The sequence below is a fragment of the Protopterus annectens genome, chromosome 14.part0, assembly GCF_019279795.1.
Source record: "Protopterus annectens isolate FY-2018-M chromosome 14.part0, PAN1.0, whole genome shotgun sequence".
NCBI classification, from domain to species: Eukaryota; Metazoa; Chordata; order Ceratodontiformes; family Protopteridae; genus Protopterus; species Protopterus annectens.
The window spans coordinates 404,964,007-404,986,118 of NC_056748.1; the positions used below are offsets into that span (position 1 = coordinate 404,964,007).

The 22,112-nt window shown below is 35.5% G+C and overlaps 1 protein-coding gene across 1 annotated transcript in view; it reads right to left on the reverse strand.

Moving 5' to 3' along the window:
* The window catches only part of DOCK1 (dedicator of cytokinesis 1), a gene marked incomplete in the record, with an annotated part of 4,741,214 nt that overhangs the window by 841,513 nt on the left and 3,877,589 nt on the right, over positions 1-22,112 (reverse strand). The window contains 1 exon segment of the mRNA XM_044056178.1: positions 21,277-21,396. Coding sequence (XP_043912113.1) covers positions 21,277-21,396 — 120 coding nt within the window.

Consider the following 22,112-nt stretch of genomic DNA (forward strand, 5'->3'; position numbering starts at 1 on the left):
AGTTTGAAATCGGCTGATTTACTATGCTTTTTTACATTAAAGCATAGTAAATCAGCCGAAAGCAGGTAGCAGGAACAGGAAAAGAGGGCGTTCTGTGCCAGGTGATGTCATCAAGATGTCACAAAATTGGCGGAATGTGGGTGGGAGAGGGGGTGGGACAGGCAGGGTTACTGGTGACGCGAGGTGTGTGGCTTTACTCAGGTTTTAGCCACGACGAAAGGTGGCAACCCTATAACTTTATTGCATCATTTCAAAATGTTAATCACAACATGAACATCCTTGTAACCACAAGTAACATCCTTGTAACCATAAGCCAGGGCAACATATCCCCACTTACCCTGCCTGAATAAGCAGCATTCTCAACACTGCTCACTTATTCTTACTAATCAAAGCAGTATTCTAACACTTGCTTTCATCACCCAAACTCCTTGCATCAACACACAACAAGAGGGTAAACAGAAGAGGGACAAGCTTGTCCCTCTTCTCCACCTCAACACCCACCTCAATAACCACACCATCCAAAATGGCCCAAAAAGAAAGGGCAAGAAGCAAGATCACAGCTAAAGCCGATTCCCTTTCCCAGTTACACTCGCATAAAACACCCTAAGTCCCACTCTACATCTACCTCACTTCCTCTAAACTTCCCCATATTAAATTAAAAATTCCCATTCAAGAATCTACTTAACCTGCCCTTACTTCCTAGCCTTAACATCCTTCCCCCAAATCAAACCCCCCACACCAGCATTTAACTCTCCTTTAACCCCTAAACACTGATGTCATCCCTGGACAAACTGTTTTTTTCCCAAACCTCATTACCTAATACCAAGCAATCTCTTCCACACTATGAACTTCCATGCTGTTACCTCTCAACTGTAACACTTCCTTGCACATCATTCTCAAGAATCTCTGACTACAATCTTATCTCCTTTATTACTACTGTTAAGAGTGGCTCTGACACAGTCAGCTATAGACCCCATTTGTCTGTTTAGGTGTTTATACTCCCTCACTCCGCTAATACTGCCTAATTTGTGTGTGCGCTTGTATGTGAAGCATTATGAAGTACATCTCTTCTATCTGTGGAGAGTCTATTTTTTTCCATTTTCTACTTAGGCCTTTCTTTGTCACCATTAAGAATGCAGCTAATATTTTTCTGTGTCTGTTTTTTATAATTTATCCACATCTGGAAGACCTCAGAAGAACATTATCTTAATTAATTCTTCTGTATACTGCTACAGTTTACATATTTTATCTCATAAATAATTTTTAATCTTTAGTAGACTAGGTCAGTCCAAAAATATATGAATCCAAGATCTTGGAGTTCCATTGTCACATCTTGAACAACTGACATCTGTTCTCAGGAACATACTGTTCAGTAGGGTAGGGGTATAAAAATATTTCTGTAAACACCTCCTCCCGAAATATGAAATTTCCTCATTGTAGTACCCTCTGCTACTAATTTCTCTATTTCAAAGATTAAAACTGTTTCTCTAATATTCTCTCTTATACCTTCTCATTTTCTTTTTAGTTGTGGTCTTCTTTAATTGCTGTATATATCTGCAATATTGTTTTATATGTGGTCTAATTAGGACTTCACATCTTTATCAGTAATTTCCCCTGAAGAGGTATGTTGTTATAATGATCATTTTTTTTAACCTTAATAAAGCTGTTCAAGGACTCTATAAATGATATTATACATTCCACACGTTTTTGTTGCAATTTAGCCTTAAACTTTTCCAAAGATAAACACGTGTTTCTTCCACTTGAGGCTAATACTTAATTTTCATGTTATTTAACCATTCTAAGATTTATTCTTTCTCATTTGTATTTAATAAGCTCAACTTTATTGGGCTGTACTGAAATAATTTTTGCCTTGCCATATTCACATAGTTCATTACCTAATTTAATGCAAATCTCCCAATATAATATTAGGTAAAAATACAATCCTATCTTACAAAATAAATGCAGTAAATCATCAAGCAGTAAGTACCCCATGCTCCAACTATAGTAGGTCCTTCAAGGAAGCTCTGCAGCTCAAAAGAAAAACACTGCCTCTCTGAAAATAGTAAAATATGGAAGCATTTAAACTACTTTTCTAATATTACTAATAGTTTTGAAACATTTTTTTAAGACAGTTGTCTCTCAATGATTTTCTAGAAATCTACAAAAGCCAATTTAATACAAACTTTTAATAAGATTACTTTATTTATTTAAGATATCTGAGGAGGACACCTAAGGCCACTTATAAAAACTGAGATGGATTTGACAGCAGAAAATTTTCTTCCAAGTTTGAGAAAATAAAATAGTGCAGCAGAGACAACAGAAAGGAGATGCTTCCATTTTACTGTCTGAATGTGGAAAACACAAGAGTAATTGAGCACAACGGCAGTAAATACATGAAAATATACTTTCATTGGATGTACACGAGACCACTGAATGATTCCAGCCATTTAAGCAACTCCAATATTTTAACTTTAATGACAAAGGATACAATGAAGCATTTTTTTTGGCATGTAGCTTCAGTCCATTATGTCGGCACCAGTTATTTATTTAGAAATGACTGGGATGCAACAGTTCTGGTAGATGTGTACTACCTAGACTTCAGCAAGTTCCCTGATTCAGTGCTAGACACAAGACTGTGCCAGGAAAACTAAAGGTGTTTGGGGCAGAATTACGGATAAGGAAATGGACTATTGCATGTCTAAATGACAGTACACAGCAGGTTGTGGTGAGAAAGACAACATGTCAGCAATAGACAGTGATCTGCAGAATAGGATGATACCGGGTCAGATCAAGTCAAGTAATCTTTACTGTTCTCATTTCAGACAAATCTAAGGGAAGAGTGGATAGAATACCTTCTTTGCAGATGACATGGTAGAGCAGTGGTGTATGATTTAGAAAGGCTGATCAAGTGGAATAGAAAGGTGGAAGATGAGGTCAAAAACAGACAAATGCAAAGTACTGCAAACGGGCAACAGCAACTCTAATGAGATTATCAGCTGGAGGAGGAAAGCAACTGATAGCAACAAAGCAAAAAGTGAATCTGGAGGTCATATTAGGAATGTGTCATAGTGGGTAGATTAAGAGGGTAGTCATAGCAGCCAAAATAATTAATGGGGATACTTCCTTAGGGGAACAAACTCCAAAGGCAAATTGGTGAAGATTTGCCACGTCTTGCTCAATCCACACCATATGCAGTTTTGCAGGCTACAGGGCCAAGGGACTTCATGTTGCCAGAAAAAAGCCAACAGGAGGGTGCATGAGATGAAAGACAAAGGGTATGGTCAAAAAACTATTGAAGCTAAAGCTCTTCTCATTTAAGTGGAGATATGATATCGGTGTACAAGATCCTGTTGTGCTGCAGGCAATAGATTCAGACACAACTACTACTTGAATCTGTGAAAGCAATTGTTCACTGCAAGGGTTGTAGACATTTGGCATAGGGTACTAGAATGCGCAGACAGAAACAATCGAAACATTCAAAACGTTTAAGAATTAATGGAAGAAGAGGTGACGGGAAGATAGGAAGAGAAGGAAGACAGAAGGCTGAATGCACTGCATGCATTCTAGGTAATTTTTTTACTCCTCTTGCCATCAAACAAATTAATGTAAGGTAACATCGGTGTGCATAAAGTACTAAGTGTAATTTATAGACATCAAGACAGCAGAAAATACTCTTCACCTGATCTTCCTTCAGTCCATATCTAACATAAACCCTGAATCAACGATTCATTTTCAATAGTTACAAACCATCAAGAAAGGGTCCCTGTCATACACACATCGATCCTCCCATATAACTAACTACTGATTTACTGTTTACAGACTACAGCCTTTTACAGAATCATAAAATGCAATTATTTATTTTCCAGTACCCTATGTAAAGCAATACATTTTAGCATTACAAGTTACATTTTTTCGCACATTTAAAAATATATTCCATATTTTTCACAGACAAGATCTCATAGTGTGTGTGTGTGTGTGTGTGTGTGTGTGTACATAAATACAAAATGTCTATTTGGTAGTATGCATTATTAGAGCATTTTAATGAACCATAAATCTACACTAATAATGCCATGCCTTATTTACATTTTACATCAAAATAATAATTTTAAATACATTCACAGATAACTTCTCAGATGATACAATCATCCATTTTTCTGGCATTTAGTTTCAGTCCATGATTTTGGTGAAAGTTATTTATTTATTTAGAAAACAAATTAAACTTTCTAGTCCTTGGTTTCATGAATGTCATATTCCTTCTTTGGCCTTCCATAACAGAAGATTATAATAGGAATGGTATTTCAAGACATCTCATCTTCCTTTTGAGATTGTTCATCCTCCACAGTACTTCTTGGATACACAAACTCAGACTTTTTTCTCACCAACTGTTCTCTCATAGCTGCAGTCTCTTTTCTTATCACAGAACTGGTTTTGAGAGTCTAGACACTCATCTTCATACAACATTAACTTTACATAAGAAACACAATTTTGTAATATTCTTTTTACACATCTGTTCATTTTCTCATGAATAACACAGGATCCTGCTTGAGCTGTGTGAGCAACTATTTCAGTTTCAAGTTACAAAATTTCCCTTGTCTTTTGTATTCTGACTTTGTCTCAACTAACTGGTAGCCTTCTGAAGTTTCTGTCACACAACTATTTCTGTCTGTGATGATTGCACTCAAGCATTTCTTTCACTGTATTAATTTTTCAGGATTCAGCAATGTAGTTTAAGTAATTTATTTTTCAACCTGAAGCCATTAACAGGTAAGCCAATATGAGAGTGAATCTCTGTGCTAAAAGACTGCTGTATTTTGTCCCCAATACATTATAAGAAAATCTTTACACCTTCTGCTACAGTTCTTTCTCTTGTTGATCAGCTGACCAAGTATGTTTTATACTGAACTGAATAGGTCTGGATTCCCAGTCATGCACACAAACTTTTCTGAATTACTGACGTGTACTGCTTCTTCTATTCAGATACGAGAACATCAGGTATCCTTCCTTTGAGAACATCACATACTGCACTTGTGTCAGTCAGCTTATTTCAGGGAACTTGGAACGATAATCTACAGAAATAAAAGACATGGCTTCTCTGAACTGGTACAAATATTACCAAATGCTGTTAAATACACTCTAGTCAGCCTGTTAGAAAGTTCCTTGCTGGACTGTATTTTGCTTGCAGTGGTGATTTCTGAATGTGTTTTGCAAATGTCTGTGTTCTGTCTCCAATTGAACTTCTTTATCAAGTAGGGCTGCCACCTATATGTTTTCCCCCAGATTATTCAGAAATCAGAATGACTGGCCAATACTCTAAAAAATATTATACAAAACATTGGTATTCTATGTTGCAGTACAAGCAGAATGGCAGAGTTTTTGAACACACCCTGGATTGTTAAGAAAAACATTTTTAAAGCCATGTGTTCAAGTCTGAGGCTGGCAATCAATTAATCAATCAATAAATGAATAAAAGATGCCCTGCCTCTCATTCTTCCTAGGCTGGCAAAAACAAGACATTCTATCTTTCAATGACATACACATTTATATATTTATAATTTCTCAGATGGATACATTAATTCTTACAGTTCCCTTTCTTATTTAAGCATCTGTTTTTGTACATCTGAAAATGCTCTTGACTCATAGTCTACTGATCTATTCTCTTGTAACTTCACAGCTCCAATAGCATTCTGATAGGCATCTACTTGCAGTACAACTGGTTCATTAAGGTCATATTATTTTATGCCAAAACTGCTATAATTAGATTCTTAATTATTTCAAAACTATTGTATTGTTGAAAGAGCTTCACTTGAGGATCTCATCACGCTGTAACATCATTCCTAGAGGCACAATTATTTTACACAAATTAGCTATGAACTTAGAAATTGCTACATCATGTTTGGTTGTGTAATGTCTACTTATCTTCTGGACTTGACATATGAAAATGCTCTAGACTTTTTCTGGATCAAGTTTCATACATTCTGACATTAAACTTTGATTCACATATTTTAAAATTGTTGCTCTGATTTTTGCATTTGCACTTATTAAACTTGAAATTATGTTATCATTATCTGTTTAGCAGCTGGATCAGTCTTTTGCCATGATCTCATGTTTCACCGTACAATATTATTGCAATAATTTGATTTACAAACCTGTTGAGCACCTGTTGTCTGCAATATCACTGGTGCAGACAAAAGACCAAATAGGAAACAAAGGAACCTGTCACTTCCTGATGTCACACTGAATGCCCACAAGTCAGAGCTTTATGTTCTAGAAACCCTGATTTACATCTCATACTGAGAATAAAATAGTATTTAACATTCTTGAAGCCACTTATTTGACTGCAGTCAACATTACTCAACAAATGTATTGAAATCTTGCACATTAATGCAAATGTGAATCTTGTCTGTTTTCATAATGCTGATTTTGCTAAGCACCCAGTCTGTTAACTGCTTCTTAATGACAGCTCGATTATCCATTATCCTAAGGCATTATTTAACTTTGCTAGGAGCATGAATCACCAGACATGTATCTAGTTTTGTGTGTGTGTCAAATTCTTCTGGCAGGATTCCTAAGCTTAAACATGAATCAGAAAAGAAAAGTCACGCTGGACATCACTACTACTGTTTTGCACAGCATTCACTCCTTGATTTATCCTGAATGTGTGTGGCCTTCACTTTTGCAAACTGAACAGTACTTTATGCATATTTATTTTTCAATTTGAATTTGTTTTATTATTCCTAGCTTTCCTGAGATCAAGTAACCCACATTTTTTGAAAAATTCACATTCTTAATTGCAGCAATTAAAAAAAAATATGATCTAACTTTTTTACATCTCTGTTGATGTCAGCAGTTTCTAACTTAATGGTGCCATTTAGTGCCCAGAATATGTTAAAAATGTACAAGCAGCTTTCGAGTGCCAAACATACTCAAAAATGTTAATATATCTTCTGACAATATTCTATACTTTGCACCCATATCCAGTCTAATTTCTGCATTCTCTCCAATAATTCTAAGTACTTCCTTCCAATATTCTGCTTTGCACATCTTTCTGACTCTCTATTAATGCATTTTCAGACTTCCCATGTTCAATTCCACAGCAAGCAAACAGTTCAATAATATGCAAATTAAGTAAAAAATACTTGCTTTTGTTTTTACCTATCATTATAAAATGTCTTTTTCTAGACATATTCTGTAAGCTTGATTAGCAGCTGAGCATGGTTTCCTCTCATGCTAATATCTACACCTACTACTCAGTATACAAAGTACAATAATGACTTAAAATATTGCCTTACTAAGTTGACAGTTCAACTTGGGTAAAAAAAATCCTCTATATTTCATCAGGAAAATATATATATTTTTTCATTTGTAACATGCTATGACTATAATGTCATTTTTTTTTTATTTGTAACATGCTATGACTACAATGCCATGGTTTCATGAGCTTTGGGGCCAAATGCAAAGGTCTAGTGCAGTGGAAGCACTGAGGTTAGAACTGCAGTTATTAGGTGTGTTTTGTAACTGAACACACTGGTGCTATGACCTAAAAGATTTATAATGAAATCTCAAAGGCTGACACAGACCTAGTCGATGATAGACTCTAGTAGCATTAGCTTATGTGCATTTATAGTACAGTCTGATGTTTTGCATTACGCACTGTTTTTCTTTTGCGAGATGTGGTGAATGTATACTCAGAACTCTGAGCACTATAGCAGCCTAAAATACCTGCTTCTTGAGCTGCCAACATGTCAAGTAAAAATCCTATTTCTACTGAAAATACAATTTTTAGCTCTCTGGACTTGCGACATCCTCCAACTTAGACAGTCATATGCACCAAACCATATTACAAGAAGATAAATCTATGTACATGTCTTTACTGCTGACGCTCACGGCCTTTCTGAGAAATATGCAATGATACTTCTTACAGTTACAGATCCATTATTGTCAACAAGCACAAGTAGTCTTATGCAACTTATTTAGATGCTCTGGTTTTGCCACTTCTTTCACAAAAATGAATGCATATTTTACATTTTTTCAAGCTAACATCCTAAGTACATACCTGAATTATGTTAGCAATGTGTTTTTATGAAATAAGGACCAAAAATAACACTTTTCTAGGAAAAAGGAAATATTTATGTAATTTGTATTTATTATAGCAAAGCATGCATATTTCACATGCTGTAAGAGGCATGACCACACTTGAGATTCTTATGTATACTTTCCATAAAGCTATTAGGCTATGGAAACAAAATGAAATTTAGATTATCAAGGGGTCTTATTCCAAAATTTCTGTAAGACTATCTTGAAGCAGTAGAGATATGCTACCATTTGAATGTAGGGTGGATGTCAGGCCAGAATTAAATTCACAGAGTACTACTTTTTGCAAATCAGTTTTCTTCAGATTAAAATAAAGAAAATAAAAAATACATAATCATATTATGAATTCAGACTTAATGGCAGCATGATTTGCTTTGTATATTGTGAGAACAGGCCTTCTGAAAATGTTCATCAATTAAGGGTCTAAGTTATTACATGTCCAATAGCTAAATTCTATTTCAGATTCAGTACTAGTTATGCAAGTAGTAGAAATACATTTTTGTGAGAAATAAAGTTATGAAAGATGAAATATGTGCTACTTAACAAGCAAAGTAAAATCTGATGTTGGCCTTGAATCCCAGTGTTACTGAGGCAGATAACAGAATGACAGGTTACTTTCAGTCACTATGCCTACACTGCTGGATGCTGTCAAAACCAGCTTTGGTTATATAAAAAAAAAAAAAAAAGTGATTTACTATTTACTTAGATATCTTCACATAAGGTTAAAGCTGATAATGTAGCAGCACTAGATTAATTTTGCAAAGGTTACTACAGGACCGAATGGGAGTAGATTGGATAGAATGGATTCAGCATTAAGAGGCTATTAGTATCAAAAGATGTAGTTTAGAAAAAAATAAAGGATAATATCAGAAAGAATTGGTGTTACAGTCCCACTGACAAACAGTCTCTTACACTCATCAAAAGGAACAGGATATGATTAATTTTAACAATAAGCAAAAGAGACGAAGTGTGACATTCAGTATTACTGCAGTACCTTCCTTCACACACGCTAATAAATATAAAATATTACACTTACAGTCAGCCAAGACTGTGCAATGCGCTGTAAGTACTGAACCACTTAAAAAAACACACACATGCATTTGGGTAATTTCTGGGAAATGTCTGGCATCGTTTTTACTTTGTTTAGGAATGACTATACCTTGAATTGTCAGCAGCAGTTATAACTGGACAGAAGGGTTCAGTTATAAAAGTGATTTATTATAGATTTCTTTTAAATTTCAGAAAATGATTTTATATAATGAGTTACTTACAATTATGCAAAGCATTATATGACTATAATATAGATAAACTCTGGCCAATTTCAGGTTTAAATGACATCCTCAGAGCTCTACATAAACGATGAAAATCAGAAGTGAAATCTTTTGTAAAACAACTACTACTCTATGTTATATTGAATAATTACTGTCAAATAATACTCTAGGTCTCCCAGATCTTCTGACTTGATTGCAGTATTATACAGCAATTACACTCTGGCTGCCTGTCTATGCTGATGAAACTTTCTTTCACTTGTGTTTTTCTATCTGGATCCTGTGCTCCCTTCATTAGCTTTCTGTGCTTCCTTCAATAAGCATCTTAAAATTAATCTACAGCAGCAAGCAAGACAAAGATGCAATGCCAATTTCTTCTATCTGCAAGTCAGCATTCCCCATACCATATCCGCCATGTGTAGTATAATGTATTGTTATCTCTGCATTTATGTCACTTTTTTTGCTACATTCTGATCTTTGTTTATTTTTTTTATTTACTCTTTGCTGTCCAAGTCAGTCCCACTAGGCCAGTGCCCACTATTTTTGAAGACAGCCAAGGTGGTATGCATACTGACAAGGTAAAATTTGGTAAGTGTACCAGGGAACTTCCCCTACTCTTTTTTTTTCCGTAAGTGCCATGGGATCTTTTAAATCTACCTGAGCTATCACCAACACACCGAGATGGGACCACAGTTTAATGCACACTCAGCAATGCAGCACTTCTTCATACTGCACTCCAGTATCAGCTGTTGTTGTTGTCTTTCAGCTTTTCCCGGTTAGGGGTCGCCACAGCGGAACTCCGGTTCGCTAATGATTGGCAGTAGATTTTGACGAATGCCGAGGTGCCAGCTCAATGTTCAACTTTCAACGAAGGCACGCTCATTTACACATGTCTTTCGAACGCCCACCCAACCGCGGGGAGGACATGCAGACTTCATACAGAAGGCACTCCCCGCACTCCAGCCGAGAATCGAATGGGAGAACCTCTTGCTGTGAGGCAACAACGCTACCGCCACACCACTGTGGATGTTGCATTCCAGTATCAGCATTAGGAAATAAACCCAAGCTCCTGGTGTGGGAATAGAACTTGAGCAACTGATATTACCTTTGTACATTTCTGCCAACTGCTCATTGCTTTATTTTACTGCTTTTGCTTAGTTGTGCATTACTCTGTCATACTCATGTTATTCTTAGATTTTCTTTTCTTTTTTTTTTCCTGAAACTAGGTTGTAACAGAAAAAGAGCTCCAGTAGTCCAGTTCACATATATATTAACTAACAATTATAAAGATGATCTACCAGGCAGCTCTACAAGTACAATATGTATTTGACAGAACAGCACATCATACAAGGCTAAGGACAGTTTAATGCCTACACTATTTTCTTTATTGCAAATACTGTGAGGGATTTAATTATGTTCATTATCATCAGATGCAATGTGTAGCACTAAATTTCATTAAGTAGTTTTCTAATCTTTAATTGCTCAGTTCATGTATACTTTAAATGTGGAAAACAGAACCAATATTTCAATTGATGCACTAAGAAATCTGAGAGTGTGATACTGGAAAATGCATTTTCATTCAAAATGAATACTTTACATTCAATAAACTTAAACAGTGGATGGGTATCACCACTTCTTACAACCGTGCAGTTTATAATGACTATATAGCTGCAGTATATGGTATGTAGCACAAGTTAGGCATGCAATTCTATCTAAATTGGAGAAATGACAGACATTGCAATTTTTATTCTTTAGGATACACAAAGCTTAAGAAGTCTTCCTCAAGCAAACCACCTCCTGCTTTGATATTGTCTGTGTGTAGGCATGAATATCCAAGCATGCTGAACAATGATGTGGCAGAAAATTTTCTCCTGGATTAAAACAGTACTAATTTTCTTGCTTTCTTACTGACAATTGTGAACAGTTACCCTATTTACTATCTCAGTTAGCAAAACAGCAATAATTGCAATTCCTTTGATTGTATACATCAAGTGCACCCAAAGATGGAATTATACAATGCATCATTTCTATTTCGTATGCATTGGGAGACCGTTAATAACTACTCAGCGGACATCAGAAAATACGGTTCACTGTAAGAAAGTTCCTGTAGTTATGACCATAAGGAACCAAATTTGGCCCCTAATGTCCTTACAGTTTTTGTCTTATCTAAAAATCCTTTTGTAAGCAAGGTTATTGAGATGGCTGTTTATACACAGCACGAGTCTGATCTTGCATCTAACAGGCTCAAAGACCCATATAAGTTGAAGTATTGCTCCTACAATAGTACCAAGATTGCTCTTATTCAAGTAGTGAATGATTATCAGACGGCTTGAGACCAGCATTTCTATTCTGTTTTGGCGTTGCTGATCTCTCTCAAACATCTATCACCTCTAATAACTTCATCTTGAATGAAGAATGACAATTGCACTGTAGTTTGTTCTGCATGGTCCTAGGGTTGTTTGCTTACTACCTACCTCTGAAGTTGTACCTATATGGTAGGACAGGGCTTACATTCTTCTACCCATATATACTCTGCCATGTGGAGTACCAAAGGCCTTGACCTTAGGCCTGCTATTTTCACGATATTCATGGTTTCACTGGGAGACTACTATGGGTAGAGATTTAAAATAGCATTCTTGTGCCAAAATGATCCTTCTCTCAGGATGGTGTGGTAAGAGAGTATTCCCTTGCAGATGACCCAGAAGCCATTCAGTAATGTTTAATGAATAACTGGTCCAAATGTAACACTTCCACAACCAAGGCCATGGCAGTTCACTCTACCATGCAAGGTTAGTCTGTTATGTCATTTTCACCAATTATCTCCTATGTTGGCAACACAGTTGAATTTTTAAGTTAAGTCCATGATTTAGGTATTATTCTGGACAATGAATGACATTTACAGATAAGGGGTCAGCTGTGGTTAAAACATTGTTTTCATCAAAGGAATATATGCATGATCAAGAACCTTATTCTTCAAGCAGCTCTCTATCTCTCTAGAACAGTTCATGATCTGTTTTTTTCTTTCTCCCTTACTACTGTAATGCCCTTTTATCTAGGAATTCTGGGCAGTGAAACTGATCATCTGCAGTGTGTGCAAGCCACTACAGCCAGGCTACATACTGGTATATCCTTCTATCACCACATACTACAGAGTTACATTAGCTTCTGACCCATTACATAATTATCTTCAAAGTCTTAGTGTTGGTATACCAATCCATTCACAGCTTGCTGGTGATTCTGCAGGTATTGTCGAGGATCCCTGCTTTCCATTCTTTTGTTTATCATGGGCAGAAGTTGTGAAGCCTATGACCTTGGTGGTTCTGGGAGTGTCTAGCCTTGGGATGCACTTGAGGGAACCAAAAGGCATAAAAATTTGAGCTGGCTTTTGGCAAGATTACAGATGACTGGTCATCTAATATATTCTAATTCCTTGGCACCAGACTATCATATTAATTACAAGTCCGCATTTATTTTTATTTATCACATTTATTATTTCTGCTAAGTGTGATTTCTTTCACTGTTTTATTTATGTAACTTTATATTAGTTTTACATATTTTTGTTTTATTGTTTATTCAATGGATCATTTTAATATCCATTTTTTTTTTACTTTTTATTCATGGTACTTTGGTAATAAAGCAGTTAATAGAGATTATTTTGCAGATGAAGCTGATAAGGCTGGACATTTTCCTATTTAAGTCTGATATTTCCAGAAGTGCTCTGCAGAACATTCTTTCCCCCTAACACAGCATAAGCATGAATTATCAAGTTATTTATGTGCATTTATTACTTGGGTAGAGAGCTAAGCCACATAGACCTTTTCAAACATCACTGCATGATTAAATGACGTGCTGACAGTTACAAATTAGGCAAATGAGGCCAGGGAATCAAACCCTGGTCTACTGGAACCAGCCTGTTAACAGCTCAAAGCCTTAATCTTCTGCATATTGAGATTATCTGTAGTGATGCATGAGAAGAAAATCACAAGAAATTACAGATGTCAAGCTTCTTGAAAGCCAGAGGGTTATAAGCTTGACATCCATCCATCCACCCTCAACCTCATTTTTATGAACCTAAAATATCATTGTATTATCATCTCTTTTTACCAGTACTGACTCAGTAGAAAGCCTTACAGATGAAATCCTTTATGGCCACTGTTCTCATTTCTTTCAGGTTGTTGTGAAGTTGTCAGTCTATGTGAATCCACACCAAAAAGATTCAGAAGGTAGATTCTTCAAGCAAAATTCATAGTATATTTTGTAACATTCTTTATGAGAAGAGAAAGGAGGAATACTCGAACTTAAGGAACACTTGCTGATTATAATCATGACAAAAAATAGGTACTGTTGTCACTGGCAATACTGGGATCAAGATTTGTAGCTAACCAGTCTCCAGGTGAATACAAAGCCCACTGGGGCTCTCCCACATCAATCTATGTATCTGGAATAGTCTAGATCATTAAAATGAAACCTGCATATATCAATAAAAATTAGCTGAATCCCAAACACAAAACTCATCAAACACACCTGAAATAATCTAAAATGGCAATTACCCCACTTCCAACTAGCTTTATCCTCCAAGACTTGCAACCTAACCTAAATCCTTCCAGTGCCCTTAGTTTTGACCTAAAGTCCCACTTCTGTGCCCTAATTACAAAAACTCCTCTCCTGCTCTCTAACCCTGAGACTCCCTACCAGTCTCTTAACCTAAATTTCCTAATCTCTCCCTAACTCTAAAATTCCCCTCCCGTTCCCTAAAGCGAAACTTCCTGATCATACCCTAAGCCAAAACTCATCTCCTTTTCCCTAAACCTAAACACCCTGATTGCTTAGTAACTCTAAAACTCTCCTTGTCATCTCTAATTCTAACACTCCCCTCACTAACCAGAGTTTTCTTACATGCTCCCTAGCCTTAACCGTAAAATCCCAGTCAACAAAGTAACAACACATACCCATTTAATTACACTGCCAAACTGTAAACAGGTGGACTCTTTCAAACAAACACAGTTCTACAACCTATACAGCATTCAAGCAAACATGCTCCAACATAATGCTGCAAATCTATGGAACCCACTAGGATCTGTCATGAACTCAAAGCCTTGAGAATCAATCTCCAGGTAGCTTCTTGACTTAGTAGTTAGTGTGATTAAAGTGACCAAACAGTTGAAGAAAAATCCTTAAGATAAATGAGACAAATCATCTACACTTCTTGGGAACTGAGCACTTGGATGGCTTTATCTGTGACTTGGCAATGGGCATTGAGATTCCTAGATAAGCACATAAATCCTGCTCTAGACACATGCTTTTAACTGCCTGATGTTGTTAATACCCTGCTATAAAGACAGACATCATAAGAAAGCATTCTGGCAGTACATGAATTTTTTAAGTGCAAAACAATTTGAAGCTCAACAGTTGGCAAACAACTTAGAGTTGAAGCTAGAAGAAATGGAAGAACTTTGAATGCAAAGTGTAAGTAGGTAATCCTTCAGTTTATATGTTTTCTTTAAGACAAAAAAAAAAAAAAAAAAGACTTCTAGCTATAGTGGATACCTGGAATAAAGTTTAGCAAAGGCACCAATATATATTGACATGATAAAGAGCAATAAGCTGCAACATTTCTTGGCATGGAACTACATTAACAGCTTTTTTGTGTAACATACATGCCAGTTTTAATGATAATTCTAGCTGCTGATCTAAGTGTCTGTTATATGACCTAGTATCAGTGCCCTGATGAACTGAACAGTATTTCAATATGAGTTTTAGTACTCATTTCTCAGAATGTATTTTGCATCAGTTAACTTTTTTTTTTTTTGCACAGTCCTGGAGAACTTTTCCCCTGCATAACTGCATACAAACTGTAGAATTCTTCAGGTTGGCTTCAGTCATGTAGAATATCCTATGCTGGATGGAAATGCTTCAAAGGGGAATTGCAAAAGTCACATCTTTTCTGTCTTTAGTATGGCTACTGTCAAACAAAAGTACAGCTGTGTAAGAACTCACCATAACAGTAGATATCCTACTGATCATTGTTTCAGTATTCCAGTACTGATGGGTTATCACATCAAGATAACCTGATGTCCAGCTGGGGTAACAAAGCCCAAAAACTTTCCATATGATTGCACTCCTGAGGTATGACATGAGACTGTGCTGCATAAGGGTACTTAAGCAAACGTATGAGCAGACTCCTCAGATTATCATGCCACCAGTCCGAATACAGGTCTGTTTTTTCATGTCACCTTTGTTACCTCTCCCTTTGTTTATTTAATAACAACTAGATGAGAATCAGTTACAACATTTTATTCCTTGCCCAAGATATGTAAAGATGGGAAATGTCCCCTGGGAAGACCAAGAGTTTCTGAAATAGGAAGAATATCTGAACTCATGGGGCAGGCAATAAATAAACGTTTGCACCCACATGTAAAACAGTTCAATTCTTTTATATCAGACAGCTATGATTTGTTGGGAAAGCTACACAGAATTAAGTTGTAGCAGGATTTATATTGGCTATGTAAAAGGCCTGTATGGAAATATACAGCACTATTATGGACTGGAGGCAGGTGAATTATTAAAGTATGCCCTCACAAATAATTGTTTTAGATATAAAAAGTATTTCTATTTGCAAACACAGGGAACAGCTATGGGGTCTGGTTTTGCTCTGATGGATATTAATTTGTTTATGAGCATATCTGAAAGAGATGTATCTAACCATATAAAGGACAAGACTTTGAATTAACTGCATATTACAGGTTTATTGATTTCTTGTTATTTATAGTAAAAGTAGAAGAGGAATGCAGTATGAAAGTGTTCTTAGAAAACATGCGGAATAATAGTTATGGATTAGAATTTATATCAGTGTGGGACAAGAATGTCACTAGTTGCTGGATATAACCTTGCACATTAACAATATGGATGGAGTTTGCTTCAAAATATGTAGGAATGTAACAGCTTCAAATCATTTCTTGTATTCGAAAAGTGATCACCAACAAATATTAATAGATTCACTACCATACATTCACAGTGATGGCAAAAAGATCATGCACAAGGACACAGCATTTTGTGGAAGAAGTGAAGTCTGTGCTTTAAAAAGTTGCATTTTAGGGGGTGTGCAGATGAACAGCTGATGAATGCAGCATACCAAATATGTGGTGTACTCCAAAGGAATGTTAGGGGCATGTTTTTGGACCTAGAAAGACTTATAAGAGGAATGTGGAGAATACTGGGGAAGTCTGTGAGAATGCACCCATTTGTTTTTTCATAACAGGGAGTATGACTAGTGTAAAGAAATGCTGGCATATTTTACAAATCAGATACAGAACTAAAAATATTGTTCAACCCCCACCAAGGTTTATTTTCTAGAAAAGGTAAAAGTGCATCAGATAGGATCATGCACAATATACATAAGGTCATAATAAAAAATGTAGGAGATATGAGGCTTGCCAATATACACAAGGAGGACATAAATTCATTTTGAATGGTCTATTTTTCAAATTAATCAGCTAACATGTACATTTGCCGGAGGCATATATGTGTTAAAATGTCCATGCAATAAACTGTGTATAGGTGAAACCAAAACAGTGGCTAGAATGAGAATATTGGAGCATATTGAGAATATAAGGAACAAAAACAAGCCTAGTGGCTAGGCGTTATACAGAGCAGAGATATGAGCTTACAGTGCTAAGGTATATGGCTTTGTTATAATGTCCACTGTATCTAAAATTTAATAACAAACAATGGTTCTTACAAAAAGAGTGCTAATTTATGCTGAACTATGTAACTTATCCATGGACTAAATATGAAATCAATTGGAAAGCATTTCTGTAAATGCTTGTTAGTTTGGCGTTTTCCTTTAAATGAGCTGTACATAAAAAATGAAGGGAACTATGATCTTATCCACTGAAAGGCTGTAAACCCACCATGCTACTTAGTGGAATAAACTAGACAGAGCAGACAAATGTGTTTTGCTTTGCTATTTTTCTGTTGACAAGGCTCGGTGTTTCACAGTTAGAAGACTGAAAGATGAGAAAGCAACATGATTAAGAGAGAAAGAAATGGGGCAAATAAAGGACAGAAGGCAACAGATTTGTTTTTCACATGACCCCAAACCATTTGAGAACTCAGCCTGGCTTGTGATGCAGAGATTTAAAGTGCTATTACAATCTGAGTGAGAAGAAAGAATTACAGATATTGCCAGGAATAGAATTTCATAGATTGAGTCTTTACTCCCAGATAAGGAGGATTTCTAAGGAATATGATGAGAGTTTCTGATAAAGTTAGTCAGAATACAACTCCTAATTGACCTTTTACAGCATAAATGCCTTCAAGGGTAGGGAAAAGGCTTACGTTGAAAGTTTATGTATGAGAGTACAGGTAAGAAAAGAAAGAGGGATAGATGATCAACAGTTACCCAACCTGCTTTATAAACAAAGTTTCAGTGGTGTTTACAAATTGAAGCTTTAGGCAAACGTATGCAATGTATGGATAGGTTTGGAGCTGGCATGTTTGCACACCTAAGGAGTTTTATTGGCAGTGCACAAGTGTACTTGATAAGAAAGGTAGTTTATCTGTGCAGCAGGCTGTCAATGTGGAAATAGGTTTCTTCCTGATTAAATTGATGTATGTGATTTAAGTCTGTTAAAAATTAGGGATATCATTCTGGAGTTTTTTTAATGGTTTTTAAGATTTATTGTTGTAATGATGATGAAGGTGAGAAAACATGACATTAATAAATATGTAGGCTGAAAGTGTGAGATCAAAAGTAAAACATTTCAAACGTTAGGTATTCAGCAAAAGTGTGAGTTATTTTAATTGCCTAAATTTCTATCCATTTCTTACAGTATAGAAACTCTCTCTTTCTATCAGTTTTTGACTTCAAAAATGGATAATGTTGCTACATTTCCAATAATGCAAATCAGTGCTTTTCCTTGAGATGTTTACATTCTTCTTTTAATATGACAAATGACTCTTATTAAGACATTAACCATGTCAGTTTGTTTATTTAATTTATGTATTTATTTATTTAATGTACATTTATTAACCCGTAAAGTCCAAATGGACACAAGTCCATTTTCAGTGGAGGCCCGGGGAGAAAAACTACAAAGAACACAGTCAGAGATCGCAAGTAACCCACAATACACAGTTTCACTAGGTTAAATACAGAAAATAAACAGCTGTATTGAGCAGACCTATTTATAGCGTTTGAAAGACTGCCAAAAACTGTTGTCCACTATACAGAGCATTCCAAAAGTCAACACATGATTGGGGAACTGAAATATTTGTCCTAAAGGGGCACCGATCATTTCAAAAGGTAGTAAAGTCCAGTGCTGGGTCATGCTGGACGAATATACTGGTCCAGTTCATACAAAGGACACAAGAAGGGGGCTCAAAGCTTTTAGTAAAATTAATTAATAGAATTAAAAGAGTAGGTGATCTTTTTCTTTTGTTTAATGAAGAGATGTTGACTGCAGTTATCAGTTAAGATTACATATGAGGTGCAGAGTTTAATCAGCCCTTCAGATTTGCTTGTGATGATACAGCCTAGTACTGTGTTCACCAGATTTGGATTAGACATAAAGGTATTGAAAACCAAACATTTTAAGGTGTAGTTTGCAAATGTATCACTAAGGTGATAGTGTTATTTCACCTGTTATTGTAGAGATCCCATAACAAACACCAATTTGTGAATGGTGAAATGCTTTCAGTCTTTGACAGCACTTATTTGATTTTTCCATGTTTAATATACAGAAAGACATTTCTACATTTTAAATGGCCACAGACAAGGCAGTGTCAAATTAGGCAGCTTAGTCCATTTTCAATACTAGGGCAAACAGAGATAGGAAATCTCTGAGACACATATAAGAACACAGATCTCTGTGAAACGTCTTTGCATTTGAAAGGTCCAGTATGTTTGTTGAAAGAGAATATGTGAATTCAGGCATGAGTCTGGATACAGGGATGCCAGTATAGTGTCTATCATTTAAATGGAATTAATGCATTTTTAGGCCATTATCACTATGAACTTTCCCACTCAAAAAGTAACATACACTTAAATGCAGGTGGAGTGACATTTTGTTTATGTTTGAGATGCGACAGGATGAGTATGTTTGCTTTGATAAAAAAAAAAAAAACAGGCTCTTTGGAGAATTTGGATTATTAGTGAACAATGCTGTGGATAAAAAGTTGGCTAATGTTTGACGGTAGGATGCAGATATTCTGGACAACAAGTCAGTTTGCATGTTCCACTGAAGCTTCAACAGTCACTATGTGGCGTTTGGGCAAGTTAATGTCATGATTTAAGTATACAGTGGTAGCAGTCAAAAGTTATATGTACTATAAACACACACACACATATATATATATATATATATATATATATATATATGCACACAAATACACACACACACAGATACTTCTACAAACATAGGCAAATAATGTCTTAGGCATATCATGTAGTAACTGAGAACAGCAGACATTACTTTTAACTATGCCTTGAATTAATAAAGTTTGGGATATACACTTGTAGACAATACATCTGTTTCTTCTGCTGCAGTGACAATGACACTCGGGCTACTTAATGAAGTGAGACTGACCGAATACCGACTTAACTGATACTCACCAGACCAAAGCATATGAATAATACATGGAGTTTTCACAAAATACACTAAAAGGACAGTGATAGGGATCCCATAAACATGATTCAAATGGGTAATGCTGAAGTACAGAAAGTGTGAGAAAAAGAGTATAGGTATTCCCAACTTTCCATGCTCCATAGTACAAGCATGCATATTCATCCTTGTAAAACCCAGTCAACATCCAGTTTCATGGAAGTTATTGGCTGACATAATCTTTAAATCTGACATTACACCTTTAGTCATTGTGTGAGTAAGACACAGCACAATGTATGTCTCAGCCATCACAAATCGAATCAGAAAATTACAAAATATCCATTGATAAGGGATGGGTGATATCCATAAGTCAGCTAGTGTATATATCTATATATATATATATATATATATTTTTTTTTTTTTTTTTTCATTTTACTTTGTTTCTAACACTTCATTATGGAGGGTGCTAATTAAAGTCGAGAAGGAGAAGGAAGCTGCAATGTAAACTAAAAGATTATTTAGGTAAGACTGAGATGACTGTATCCAGTCATACTCATTATACGTCACAAAATCTCATGACTTGTGCCTACAAATTAATTTCATTTCTGAATATATATCTACTTTAAGGCTTTGTGTGACATTAAGGCTAATAAAGAAACATCATGAGTAAGTATAAGCTGAATATCAGCCGTCTAGTAAAATCAGTGAATGGCTGTAAATCTGGACTTGCACATAAAACCCAGGATTATCACTTCTTGGGATATCCGTAGACACATGGTGATATCAGATTTGATATATATATATATATATATATAAGCTTGCCTCTGCAAAAAAAAAAATAAATAAAAATAAGGATAACAGCAATGTTCAATATCCACTTTTGTCTTATATTTGTCATTTTTGTGAAGGGAATATCTTGGAACTTAGCAATACAGTATGCAAGTCTGAAGATTTCAACATGGAACTACACGGTATCACCACATATAGAGTAAACCTAATAAATATTCAGTAAATTTTGGAACATATATGTAATATATATAATTACAGCAGATACACTGTAGTTATTATGCCACTTAGCATTTCACTTCTTGCATTTTACCAGTTTTCAACAATTACACAAGATCAATTAAATACTTCCGAATTATCAGCAGCATAAATCCTCCTCTTAAAATATAAAGCACAGTAAACTAGCCAATTTGTCAATTTTAACAAATATTTGTAAGGTATGCACTGTGCAGGTATGTGGTATGTTTGAATACACCTTCCAGTACAGACATAGAAAATAAAAAAAAAAACTATTTATAAAGCATAATTTTTACCTTGCCCTTGTCAAAATAATTTATTATTTCATGGCACAGTTGTTCTTTAAGTTGTCCTTGTGTAGTTGCTTGATAGCCATCCCGCTGAGTAAGATGTGCTGCACAAGGTTCTTCTGACCACTGAAAACAAGGAAATTATTAAGAATCTGTTATTTATCTATCTATAAAGGCATATACTGTCTGTAGTGAAACACATTAGTGAAATGCTTAATTAAGATATTTTACTCTGCAGTACTACTAAAGGCATTCCATCATTTGTTATAATGTTCTGTTTAGAATTTCTGCCTCAATGTGCATTTATGGAACTGCACACTTCAACAGTCACTCCTACTATACAGCTAAATTAAGTAAAAACATGCTTGACTAATAAAGTTACCAGTCTGAAAATCAAAAACAAGTGATTATGAGTCTCTGTAATATGTCTAATAATTTTATCTTCAAGCAGATGGCATTCCTAGAATTTCAGTTCAATATACTTGTTCATTTTTCCAACTATTCCGAATAGGATCATGTGCAAAACCTGGACTCTGCATCCTAATAACAAAGCCCTTAAGCTCACCAAAGGCATATGCATTACTTCAAAGACAGTATTTATTATTTTAAAATTATGGCTTTAAAGGGAAGTTAAATCTGTCAGTTTGCTCTAGCAAAGTTCATTGTCTCTTTAAATTGCTTTTGGTTGATATCACATTTGTCTCTTTTTTTTTTTTGGCTTGAAGTGCGAGTCTTTGAACCTTGTAAAAACTTGATTTTACTCTTTACTATATTTTTATGCAAACTTTTATAGAAATCTTTGTAATACTAGAACTTGCAATACCAATGTATACATTTTGTAA